This window comes from Capricornis sumatraensis, chromosome 20 (assembly GCF_032405125.1).
Source record: "Capricornis sumatraensis isolate serow.1 chromosome 20, serow.2, whole genome shotgun sequence".
In the NCBI taxonomy this organism is placed as follows: Eukaryota; Metazoa; Chordata; class Mammalia; order Artiodactyla; family Bovidae; genus Capricornis; species Capricornis sumatraensis.
The window spans coordinates 29,665,059-29,677,556 of record NC_091088.1 but is presented as its reverse complement, the minus strand read 5'-3'; the positions used below and the strand labels follow the sequence as shown (position 1 = coordinate 29,677,556).

The following is a 12,498-nucleotide window of genomic DNA, read 5'->3' as shown; positions in this document are numbered from 1 at the left end:
ATAGGAATACGGTGGTTAACCGGGCATTCGGTACTTCATTGGCATGAATAGAGAGGGGCTAAACTCTGTTAAGAGATCAAGAGGTCATATGTTTTCCATCCTTGGGCCAGGAAGACACTATACATGTGCAAAAGGCTTCCTGGGGTCAAAAATGCAGGGAATGCCAGACCATAATAATGCCAGACCCCCTCCATATGCCTCTGCAATGAAATCCATCTTGACTAAGAAATGTGTGCACACCCAGGGAAGGGTCCTGAGGTAAATTAGCCATGGGGGGGGAGGATCAAAGCAAGACAACTGGCCAAGAAGAAGATAAAGACCCGGAAGACTTCCCCTTTAACAAGGATTTAAACTTCCAAAGGTGCGACTCTAGCAACTCTGAGTTCACCCATGCATCCTTCCACATGCACTCTGCTTTTCTAATATACACTTTACTTTCCTCTATACATTTCATCTCCTGGTCTGATTTTCCCTTACAAGGCAGACAAGGACTAGGGATGGAGATTCTAGGCGCCAGCCCTTATGGTCTAATGGTTAGGATTCCTTGTTTCCACCCAGGCCACCAGGGTTTGTTTCTAGTCAGGGAGGTAAGGTCTTGTTTCCAGTCACTGCTTATTGCAAGCTACTGCTTTCTGATGCATGCACCCGAAATCATCCTGGCTCCTCCCTGACCTCGTCAGAACAGCCCCTCAGAGCTATTTGAGATGCTGTGCCAAGCTTAGGGCTTCCTTAGTGTTCAGATGGTAAAGAATCTGCCTGCAGCGCAGGAGACCTTGGTTCGATACTGGGTCGTGAAGATCCCCTGGAGAAAGGAATGGCTACCTGCTCCAGTATTTTTGCCTGGAGAATTCCAAGGAAAGAGGAGCCTGGCGGGCAACAGTCCATGGAGTCGCAAAGAGTCAGACACAACTGAGCAGCTAACACGTTCAGGCTAAGTCCTCAGTTTGGTTCACCAAATAAAACCTAATTCTCAACTTTCAGGTTGTGTACTCTTTTTCAGCTGACAGTTTAAAATGGCCCTTTGCTGCTCCCCACCCCAAACCAACAAGCAGGTTTGCCCGGATGTCCTCAGGCTTAGAGGGGATAGACGACAATGGGATATAATCCTAGAGGACGGGACCACAGAGTTCAGGATACCAGGTACTGCCATGGTCCCCCTAGTCCTACCGTCTGCTTCAAGTCTGGGAATACCTGGCTGGATTGAAATGCGGCCTCACAAGCCCCAGGTGACCCAGAGCCAAGCCCCCTCACCTTGGTTATGCAAAACAGAGCCAGAAGGAAGGTTCCAAAGGAGACGGCAAACGTGAAGAGTTTCCGGTGTCGCTTCAGAACCTGGAAGTCATCGGCCAGGCCCGTGATGACTGCCTCCATGCCTCCCATCTGGAGGGGACCGGGCAGGGTGGGATCCAGAGGTGAATGAAAATTGTGGCCCGCCATATCAGCAAAAAAAAGGATGCTCCAGCCGTCAGCTCCCAACCAAAGGTACATCCTGAGGGGACTCAGGATGGGGAAAAACAGGATACTGGCCCTAGATGGCTGCTGCTGTTGCTGCTGCTAAGTTGCTTCAGTCGTGTCCAACTCTGTGCGACCCCATAGACGGCAGCCCACCAGGCTCCCCCGTCCCTGGCATTCTCCAGGCAAGAACACTGTAGTGGGTTGCCATTTCCTCCTCCAATGCTTGAAAGTCAAAAGTGAAAGTGAAGTCGCTCAGTCGTGTCCGACTCTTCGCAACCCCATGGACTGCAGCCCACCAGGCTCCTCCATCCATGGGATTTTCCAGGCAAGAGTACTGGAGTGGGGTGCCATTGCCTTCTCCAGTGGCTAAGATACATATTAAATGATTTCAGTGAGCCCAGACTCTTGCATTTTTCCCTTAAAGAAAAGCACTAAATTTGTTAACTTGAGATGTTTGGTTTTCTTCAGTTAACACTGACCACCTGGTTTTTGTTGCAAAACTCCTATAAATGCTAGCTCCTCCCTTACCTCTTCAGAGCAGCCTCGGAGCAATCTGATAGGCTGCTGCCCAGGCTTGACGTCCTTAGAAAATTTGCCAAATGCACCATAATTATCAACTTAAAGGCTGTGTAAATTTTTTCAGTCCCTGGGGTCCAGGGAGTCCAGTCTCAGGTACCCAGCTCCCTCGAACCTCCCAGAAGCCCTGGACTCACGCACCCCAAGAGATTTCTAGAGAAACTGGCAGGTTCGGCTTTCTCCCTATCCTCTCACCCTACTTCTGCCCTGTTGTCAACCAAGCTCAGAACTCAGAAACCATGTGAGAGGGAGCCAAGAGTTAGCTCCTATCTCCCCCTTATCAACAGGGTCTTGACTCCTGTCCACTCACTCAGCCTGAGTGGATGCTGATGAAATACCAAGGTAAGAATTGTTGGTGAGAGAACAGGAGTTACTAAACTCTGAATTCAGTTCCCCCATCTGTAAATTTCCACAGTGCCAAGGGGGTTTCTCCTGGTTCCTAGCAGGTGCCTCAGTGATAAAAAGAAAACCCGCCTGCAAAGGCTGGAGATGCAAGAGATGCCAGTTTGATCCCTGGGTCAGGAAGATCCCCTGGAGGAGGGCACAGCAACCCACTCCAGTATTCTTGCCTGGAAAATTCCGTGGACAGAGAAGCCTGGCGGGCTGCAGTCCATGGAGTCGCAAAGAGCTGGACACAAGTGAGCATACATGCCATCATCATTGCCTTTCTGAGTACTGATTTCTTTGTTTGCATTTAAATAGGGCCTTCTGGAAACAACTACTAATCGGGGATTTGAATGGGGAAAAACTTGAGACTTAGTAATGTGTGGTTATTTGGGGAGGGAGGGTCAGAGTCTAGTGGTATCTGAGGGCAGATGGTATCCTGAACAAGGTCACTCACCGAGCTGTCAATTCCCAGAGCTAGGAGCATGATGAAGAACACAATGGCCCAGAATGTGGACCCCGAGAGGGTAGAAATGGCTTCTGGGTACAGGATGAAGACTAGGCCAGCTCCTGGAAGAAACATCAAGGACCTCATCAGTGGCTGGGGCTGTGGGTCTGAGCTGCAGATGACAGGGGAGCATTTGAGACCCAATAAGCCCTAGTCCAGCCCCATCATATTTGGTCAGTCATGTGTGGATAGAGCAAACCAAGGTTCTAAAGATGATGGACAGGGACTTCTCTGGGGGGTCCAGTGGTTAAGATGCTACACTTCCAAGGAAAGGGCTGTGGGTTCGATACCTGGTTGGGGAACTAAGAACCTATATGCCATGTGGTGAGGCCAAGAAAGTAAATAAATAAATATGACTGATGAAGCCAGATCCAAAATAAGGCTGGAAAGAAGGTGGGGTCATCTTAACAAAGCTCTTGAATGCATAGGTAAGAAGCTGAGAGGCGCTTGGGAGCCATGGAAACTTTGTTGAAGAAGGAGGCTGGTGACTTGATTTCCCAAGAGTTTGATATCAGTTTCATATCATCAGAAGGCCAAGGGTTCGATCCCTGGGTTAGAAAGATCTCCTGGAGAAGGTAATGGGAATCCACTCCAGTATTCTTGCATGGAAAATTCCATGGACAAAGGAACCATGAGGTCCCAAAGAGTCAGACATGATTGAATGACTAAGCAGGTACACATATGCCAAGGAGGTTGATCTTAAACAGCCAAGCCAGAGGGCCGTACCTCTCCTGGACAGCTACGGGTCTCAAACCCCACCTCCTACACCTCGTGAGGGATCCTCTTACTCCCAAAACTTTGTGAGTTTTCAGAGTTCATCAGAGGCAGCCCCTCCCCAAGTCTCAGCCTATCTGTGGCCATAAAAATACGAGAAGGAATAAAAAAAGAATACAAGACGCAGTGGGGGAGCATAGGCTCTACTGTAGGGCTGGTCAGGGTTCAACTGCTGGCACCATGACTCACTAGCTGGGTGACCTGGAACAACTTTAACAGGCTGAATTTCAGCTTTCTAGTCTTTAAAATGGGTCTATTAAGACTTGCCTGGCAGCACTGCCAGAACTAAACCAAGATATGTCAAGTGCTTAGCCCAGGGGCTGGCACAGACTGGGTGCTCCAAAAACCTCTCTGGCCTGGCCTGATTCAGAAGATTCTGCCTGGAATTTCTTCTGACGGCCTCAAAGAAAGTCCATCCAGCAGCAGCAGGGAAGGCCCCGTGTCCAACTCCCCTCGGTCCTGCAGCCACAGGAGAACTGCACAGCTGAGAAGAAGGTGAGTTTCTCAGCCCCTTCCTTCTCAGTGGGCAGGCCTACACCCACCTTCAGTGGCAACATCCTCAATGTTGACCTTGTGCTCATGGGCCATGTAACCAAGGATGGAGAAGATGGCGAACCCGGAGATGAAGCTGGTGACACAGTTGATGGTGCTGGTCAGCAGGGCATCCCTGGGGAAAAGCAGCACTGTTAATTCAAGTTGTCTGACTCTCCACAACCCTGCTTATGGACCATCTATGGAATCCACGGCTTCCAATGCCATCCCCCTCTTCCGTTTGCTGATGCCGTCCAGACCCCAGTGCCCCCACCATCCCTGGGTCAGAGCCTGCGGATGTAGGAAATAGGTCAACTGCTGGATAAAACACTTTGATACCAGAAACTGATATCAAACTCTTGTTGGGAGACTGAATCACCAGTCTCCTTCTTCAACAAACTTTCCATGGCTCCCCAGTGCCTCTCAATTTCTCACCCTGGCATTCAAGAGCTTTGCTAAGATGACCTCACCTTCTTCCCAGCCTTCTTTCATGGGACTCTCTAACATGCACTCTCTGAGCAAGCCAGTCAACTTGCCGGTTCACAAACATACCACCTCTCCTGGCTCTGCTCGTGCTGTTTGTGATCCACCCACTCCATGTCTGCCTATTCCAACCCTAACTCTCTACCAAGGCTCACCTCAAAGGCACCCTCTATGCTCTCACTGATCCTCTATCACAGGGCTGATTACCCCATTTCCTTAGCCTCCCCATAGCCTGTCCCACTTGCGTGCATTCATCCTACTCTGTCTTGTACCAGGGATTCTGTCTTAAGCCTTTGACAGAGAGTGATGAAGCAGCCCCATTTGTTCTCCTGTCTGAAGCCTTCACAGCACTGGGCCAGCAGGAGGCAGCATTAAATGCTTACAGAGCCAGCTGATCTAGAGCATTGTCTTCTTACTTTCCTACCCTGAGCAGACTTCTTATTCTTCCCTGTGGTCTTAAGTACTGACCCTGCCAGGGCCCTCACCCCTCAAGCAACCAGCCTGGATATTCCGCCCTTGTCTGCCCCCGGGGCATCAGATGGACAGAGGGGCAGTGCTGGCTGCTCTGAAAGCGACAGTGTCCCTCTGTCACAGCTATGCACTACCATGATTGCCCAGGGTTAGTGGCCTCAACTATCCCAGCTCCTCAGCTTGCACTGCTTAAGAAGTGTCCTGAAGGGACATATGTTCACCAAGAACCCCATAGGCCATGTCAGAGTTCATAGAACATCCTCCAGGATGATCTTTACTCTGCCTCATCTCACAGGGAAAGAAACCTAAGAAGAAAATCTGACTTGTTCCAGAGCAGAACCCTCTCTTCCACCCCTGTGAGGGTACCCAGGATTTAGAGCTTTCTGGAATCCCGGAAGGATCTTACCTGTAGCAGTTATTGTCAAATTTGTTGTAACTAGCAAATGCAATCAAGACTCCAAATCCAGCCCCCAAGGAAAAGAATATCTGAGTCGCAGCATCAATCCACACCTGAAATGGGCAGATAAAGGGCATCACCCTCGGCTCCCAGAGAACTGGACTACCTCACTGCTTCAGACAGGCGGAGAAGCCCCAGGGATGCTCTTAGACTCACGAAATGAGATCTAGCCAGAGGTGGGCAGTCACACAACTCCTGCTCCCCAGCAGCCTGTACAAATTCACTGTGGAGAGAGCCTGGGGTCTCTCTGGCATCATCCAGCCTTGGGTGGTCATGAGTAAGCTCACCCTGGAGGAACTCACTGGCTCAATTAGGTATTTTGATTTTCAAAGAAAGTTAAAAACTGAAAGTTAATAAACTAAATGTGGCTTTAAAGTGGATGTGGCAAGGGCAAAGGGTTAAGATTATCTCAGGTGTTTTGGAGACAACAGCTTCAGGAAGGAGTTATGATTCCTAGTAGCTTCTACCAACCCACAGAGAGTGGAGACTTCTTGGTGGCCAATGGGGCTTACTTCCCTCATCTGATGGATGATGAAATTACATAGCTAGAAGCCTGGAGATCTGAGCTTCTCCAATTGCTCAGCCTCATGGTCTAGCCCTGGTCAATTTCACTGTCTATATCTCAGTTTCCTCATCTGTACAATGGGGATAACTTTACCTAGCTCACCAGGACTAAGCCACAATCAGAGCTATGAGACTTCTGTCATCTCCCACTTTGTAAGCAGAGGGTGTAACAAGAGAAGCCACCTGATGGAGGAAGACAGAGCTGCTCCTTCAGATGGTACTCAGGCTATTTCTACTGTTGGAAAGATTTAAGATATGTAAACAGTGCAGAACAGATAGAACTCTGACTTGCTTTACAATTTACAAGACTGATTTGTTTCTTACGCTGTTATATTTCTGGCAGTTACTAAGGAAGCAGGTTTTTCTCTTGGTTATTGGGCTATAACACTGAGGTATGCCTGGACAGTGTAAGCTGTGTCCCTCCTAAACCTCTGTTGGTCCTCCCTGCCAGGATATTGTGGGTTCAAAAAGAGTATGGGGATATCTTTGGGGATTCTAGGGGGAACGTATTGAGGTGTTGTCACTGAGGAGCACATGAGGGAAGAGGTTGGGTGTCTCTGCTCCTGGCCTCAACCCGCTATTTTGGACTCCACTCCAAATTCACCCCACCTGCATGGTAGTCTCTGGGCAGGACAGTGAGCTAAAGGAGATGTGAGGAGAGACAGTCAGTAGGGTCTGGGTCTCCCCATGGCTGAGTCTACTCCTTATGCTGACATCACAGACTTTACCAGAGGCCAGGATTGGAGACCAGAGTAGAAATAGGTCTGGGGTGTTGGAGTGGTTTAGGGGGCCATGACATTGGGCAGGGGTAAGAACCCAGGACAGGATAGTGCTGTCTTTGAAAAGAGGGTGTCTGCAAAGGCCACTTAGTAGAACCACAGATTCCAGGTCATCAGAGCTGGACAGGCTCAAGGATACTGTTGGGTACAGATGAAACCAGTCTTTGGGCAGACGGAGATGCTGCCGCTCAGAGTGGGGAGGATCCACCCCAGGCCACATAGAGCACTGAGAACCCTCCTCACCCTGGCCTAATGGTGGGTGGTCGCTGGGCACTGACCGTGGCCTCTTTTAGGCGGTAGAAGTCGATGTGCAGGTAGGCGTTGATGCCATTGGAGGCGCCGGGCAGCGTGATGCCATGGACCAGGAGCACGAACAGCACGAGGTAAGGCAGCGTGGCGGTGATCCACACGACCTGGCAGTGGACAAGCTGGCCGTGAGAGTCTGGCTCTGCTGCCCGTGTGGTGCAGGGTGGGGGTGAGGGAGCCAGTCACACCCTCCCCCACCTCCTTCCCACAGCGCATGTGCTAAAGGCTCCATCACTAGGTCAGACCTGGGGCACTCCAGGACAGAGTGGACAGCCCAAGGCTGCACCTAGCGAGAAAGCCAGCCTACCGGAGGTGCTGCCACCAGGAAGCTAAGGGCAGTGAGAATGAAGACCAGGTTCTCGCAGTGCCCAAGACCTCCTCTTCTACAAGCTGCCCAGGAAGAACTAGGCACCCCCACCTTTATGCCCTCCATTGTCCCTCCTCTCTCTGTCTTGTTTACCTTCATTCAAACATATCCTCCTAAGCTCCCTGCCCAAGGAGGGATGTGGTTGGGCAGAAACTCCCATCTGTAGCAGTTCTTTCTTTTGGGCAAATACAAACTGCCCTGTCCAAAAACCTGTAAAGGAAGAGGCTGTCCCCAGACTAAGAAGAGACACTTGCCCGTTCTGCCCAAGCTAAAGAAACAGAGAAGTGGGGGAAGGAGAAGGCTGTGTGGCTTCCTCTTTGTTTCTTCTCACCCCTGACTATACATGAGAATACTCTGGGGGGAAGTATACATTGAAAATGTCAAAGTTCAGATTCCATTTTTGGAGTTTCTGATTGGATTGGTCTGGGATGGGTCCTGCACTTCAGGACCCATGGCTCCTGGCACTTTCCTGATGGTCTAGCAGCTAAGACTCCATGCTCCCAAAGCTGGGGGCCTGGGTTCGATCTCTGGTTGGGAAACTAAACCTCACATGCTGCAACTAAGAATCCTGCATGCTGCAAGACTTGGCAAAGCCAAATAAATAAATAAATAAATAAATATATATATATATATAAATTTGTTTTAAAGCTCTCCCAGGTTGCAGGGGACAAAGACAGATGAGGAACATTTATGAAGCAATTTCCATCTGCTAGCCCAGCACCGAAGACCTCTCACCCTATCCTCCCAACTGCCCTGGAGGCTGGCAGGACCATTAATGGGCCTCACTTTGCAGGTGAGGACACTGAAGCTTAGGGGGTATCATTCATCCTAAGGTCACCCAGTAGGGAATGATGGTGTCTGGACTCCAACACAGGTCATCTGACCACAAAGCCGTGTTCTTAATCCTTCATGCTACTTTATTTTTGAGCCCCTGTCAAGACTCCTTTGAAACCCTGTCTGTCTTTTGGCCTCAGCATCCCCATTTGTACAAGCACCTGGAGTAGACGGTCTTGGAGAGCCTTTTAGGTCAGCATTTAGATGTTCAGTACAGGCTTATAGTTGCTAAGGCTCGTTCAGCCAAGGACTACGAGTTGGAGGAGGCAGACAGGACTCAAGGGCAGCAAACAGCACTGTGTTTGACACCCTTGCCTGACGCCCTGGGAGCTAACTGACTCCTGACTCATACCTCCACCCTCCACCCTGCAGTGGTCAGTGAGCCAGGATCACTGTGTGGTCTGCGGTAACCCCGTTCCCTGAATCAGACTGTATCCGTCCCTCGCCATCCCAGGCGCCAGCTGTGAAGTCATGCACCTTCCCAAACAGAGCCTTCACCAGCCAAGACAGAAAGTGTGAACATTTGCAATTCATCCCAGGCCAGTTCTGTGGCTGGGACAGCCTGCTAAGAGAAGGTCCCTGTCCTGTTCTAGATGCAGTCTGGGAAGAAATAAGCAACACTTGTGGTCTTCTCATGAGCCAAAGTATAAAGACAAAGAGCACAGCAGTGTCCTGTGTGAAGCTCCTTATTCTGGAAAGCCCCTCCCCATGGACTGCAGGGCCCCCTGCCCACTCAGCCGCCAGAACACCGGAGGACTTAAGCAAAATGTGGGCAGGGACTTTGGGTGACGTATCTTCATCTGGGGCGGGGCTTCCTAGGGCAACACCCCTGCCCTGCTAGGCCCCTCACTACACTCCTCAGGGGAGGGGATGAGTCCTCCTCTGAAGGTACCTTTGTACAAAGGAGTGGAACATGCTCAGCTCCACTCCTTTTCTCTTTAGCATTGGTACCCTCAGAGACAACTCCTGCCTGCTCCAGTCAAGTGCTAAACCATGTGGGGCAGGCTGTACCCCTTCAGCGAAGGTAATAGGAAACTTAATTTGGGGGTGCAATATTAGAAGTGCGTGGTGGCCCCTCACACAGGCTGGCAGCAGCAGTAAAACTCATACACCTTCTGCAGCTCTGTTGTCTGCAGAGGCCAGAAGACCCCTGCTCCAGACTCCCAGGAGAGGCATGAAGAGGCTGGATGAGGCTGGCCTGGGGCTTCTGTGGCTTCGCTTGCAGTTCCTTCCATTGGCAATGCCTTCCTTCTGCTCCATCTCCACCTGCCCCTGTCCTTTGAGCTCTCTCCTAAATGCCACCTTCTGCATGGTCTTTGCAACCCTCTCAGTTTGATGAACTTCCTTCTGCCACTAATGTAGCTTTTTGGACCATGAGAACCATGGTAAGAAAAACCTTATAAGACACATGGATTGCTATAACTGAATCACAAATTTCACAAGACAGCTCTTACTTTACTACAGGCAATGTACACTGCTATTATCTAGACAATTTCATTTTGAAAAGCTGTGGTGACCCCCCTAAATTGATTTAATGACAGTTGAAAAACCCAAAGTTTGTATCTCAAAGTACAACCTGACTACCTGTTGAAAAATTATCTTCAAGGTAAAGAAAGTTAAGTTTTTAAGAAACCAAGATCTGTAATAGTATGTGTAGTTTGTGGCCATTAGTGTTTTTTGAAATGGGGACACACATGTGTCTCTGGATGGGGATGCAAGAACGAACGTGATTGACCTACACCTGCCTGTAACACACATAATACTACAATCAACTGAATCTGTCGTATTTACTCTTGCATCACTAATACTAGCACCAAGCCTGGCACATAGGAGGTATCCATAAATGCTTAAAAAGTTGAAGTGGATTCAAAAGAACACTTAGTGAGGTTCCCCAAACTCATTTACCCACCTACCCTTCTTCCTACCTTCCCTTCTTCCCTCATTAGCTCTTCAGTAAATATTTACTGAAGACCTACTATGTGCCAGGTGTTGGGATGGTTGTGGTCCAATCCTGGCTCTGCTCTTAGAATTCCTCCAAGCCCTGGTCTGCATTTCATTTGGGTTCTTCCTTGGAGCAGATACCATGTCTCCAACATTCTAAGAGGAAGTTCCACTTCAAGCTCTTCTTGACGGATTCCATTCTCATTCTCTGCTGGTGCTTTGTGCCATCTTTGCTATCTATCACTTAACCAAGACTCTGGGAGAACCACAGAGATGCCTGATGCATCCCACTTTCCAAAATCAGTTGCCTAATGAAGCTTCTCATAAATCCAGGCTGCCTGATTCAGATAGGCTGTTGCCTTGTAACTCCCAATGAACACACACTCCATGTGTTCCATGTTGACTCTGGGCTTTACCACAAGACTTATTTTGGCTCCTGGGACAATAGCCAGCATGATGTAAAGAGAGACTGGCAGAGCTGCTTGCACATTAGAGTTTGCTTCCTTGGAACATGCTCTTAGAACTCAGCCACTACACTGTGAGAAGCCCAAGCCACACAGCAAAACTATATGGAAACAACCCATGGTGCTCTGGTTGACAGCTCCAGTTGAGCTCCTAACCAGTACCAACTGCCCTCAATGAGTATGTGCCATCTTAAAGGTTCCAGCCCAGTCATGCCCGCAGACATGTAGCCCAAGCAATATCATATGGAGAAAAAGAATCATCTTGCTGAGCCCAGTCAACTCAAAGAATCACGAGAGACAATAAAATGATTGTTATTTTTCCATCATGAAATCTTGAGCTCTTTTATTACACAGCAATAGCTAACCGAAACACTGGATAGAATATTTCCCAGCTACAGCCTCTTTAATACAGTCAAGCTCTACATAGACCCGCAGGGTCCAAATGGAGTTGTTGTTCTCATGATGTTTCTCAGGCTCAGAATCGATGTGGGCAATGGCCTGATTATACTCCACCCTGAGGGGCTGGCTATGGGGAGCAGTGTCACCTTAGTCAGAACACCAACTCTGGCAAGCTGTCCTAGGTCATCAGTCATCTAACTCTATACTCCTCTCCCTAGGAAACCTAAACTCTTGTGAACACTCAGCACTGTGTCAGAAGATGTTCCAGGATTCATCCAGATATCTTCTAGAGCATTCTCTTTTACTCAAAAATTCAGGGGTGAGAATGATCAATTTTATAGTGAAGGAAATGGTTATATTCTAAAGAAGGCTGCAATACTGGCATGCAACTTAAGTCCCCCAGAATTTAAGATTTATCAAATACATGTCAATAGATTGCTTTGGGCTTTGGGTGTCCTCATTCCCTGGTCTCTGCTATTAGGGAAGATTTGGTGGGAAAGTGTGACGAACCCTGATCCACTCACATCCCCTCACCCTACTGTTGGAGAGCCCGGAGCTTAGGAAAGGGAAGGGATTTGTCCGAGGTCTCCAGCAAGCTGGTGGCAGAGCTGGGGTGAAAACCCAGACTTTGTTCTTCTAGCATCACCTTTTCCTTTCACCAACTACCTGAATTACAGGTAGGAAAAAACACCTTTCTTTTTTTTTTTTTTTTTTGAGGCCAACCTCCCAACTAAAAGAGAAACAAAGACATTACCTTTCCTGATGTCTTCACTCCTTTCCAGAGGCTAAAAAACAGGACGATGACCACGATGATCAGACAGAGCAAAAGCTGCCACTGGGGCAGGCCAATGTCATGAATCCCACTGCTCTCATGCAGATGCAGGACGCCACGCCTGCCGGGGAAGATGGTATCATCAGGCAGGACGACCTCGGCCTTGACCACAGGCCAGTCCCTGAAAGTGCGTATCGATGGAGACGGGCCCAGGCTGCCCCCATCCCTGCCCCGCATCACCGGGACCTGCTCTGTGCAGTCACAGCCTGTGCCTCGCACTGCCCTGCCCTAGCCAGCAAGTCTTCTTGGAAGACACCCCCACCCAAGGCTGTTTTTCAAACAGTTACAGAAGTTTTCAACATAATAAATATCTCTGCTTGCCAGGTCCTGGAGAGATGGTGGTGAATAAACAGAGGAAAGGTCTCTGTCCTCA

General features: G+C 49.3%; 1 protein-coding gene across 1 annotated transcript in view; it reads right to left on the bottom strand.

The window, feature by feature from the left end:
- SLC6A2 (solute carrier family 6 member 2) overlaps positions 1-12,498 on the bottom strand; it is a 37,481-nt gene that overhangs the window by 5,773 nt on the left and 19,210 nt on the right. Inside the window, exons 4-9 of the mRNA XM_068992450.1 lie at positions 12,048-12,186; positions 7,261-7,395; positions 5,589-5,692; positions 4,240-4,364; positions 2,873-2,985; positions 1,252-1,380 (exon numbers count right to left, since the gene is read on the bottom strand). Of these exons, the coding sequence (XP_068848551.1) occupies positions 1,252-1,380; positions 2,873-2,985; positions 4,240-4,364; positions 5,589-5,692; positions 7,261-7,395; positions 12,048-12,186 (745 nt within the window). The remainder of the gene's footprint in view (positions 1-1,251; positions 1,381-2,872; positions 2,986-4,239; positions 4,365-5,588; positions 5,693-7,260; positions 7,396-12,047; positions 12,187-12,498) is intronic.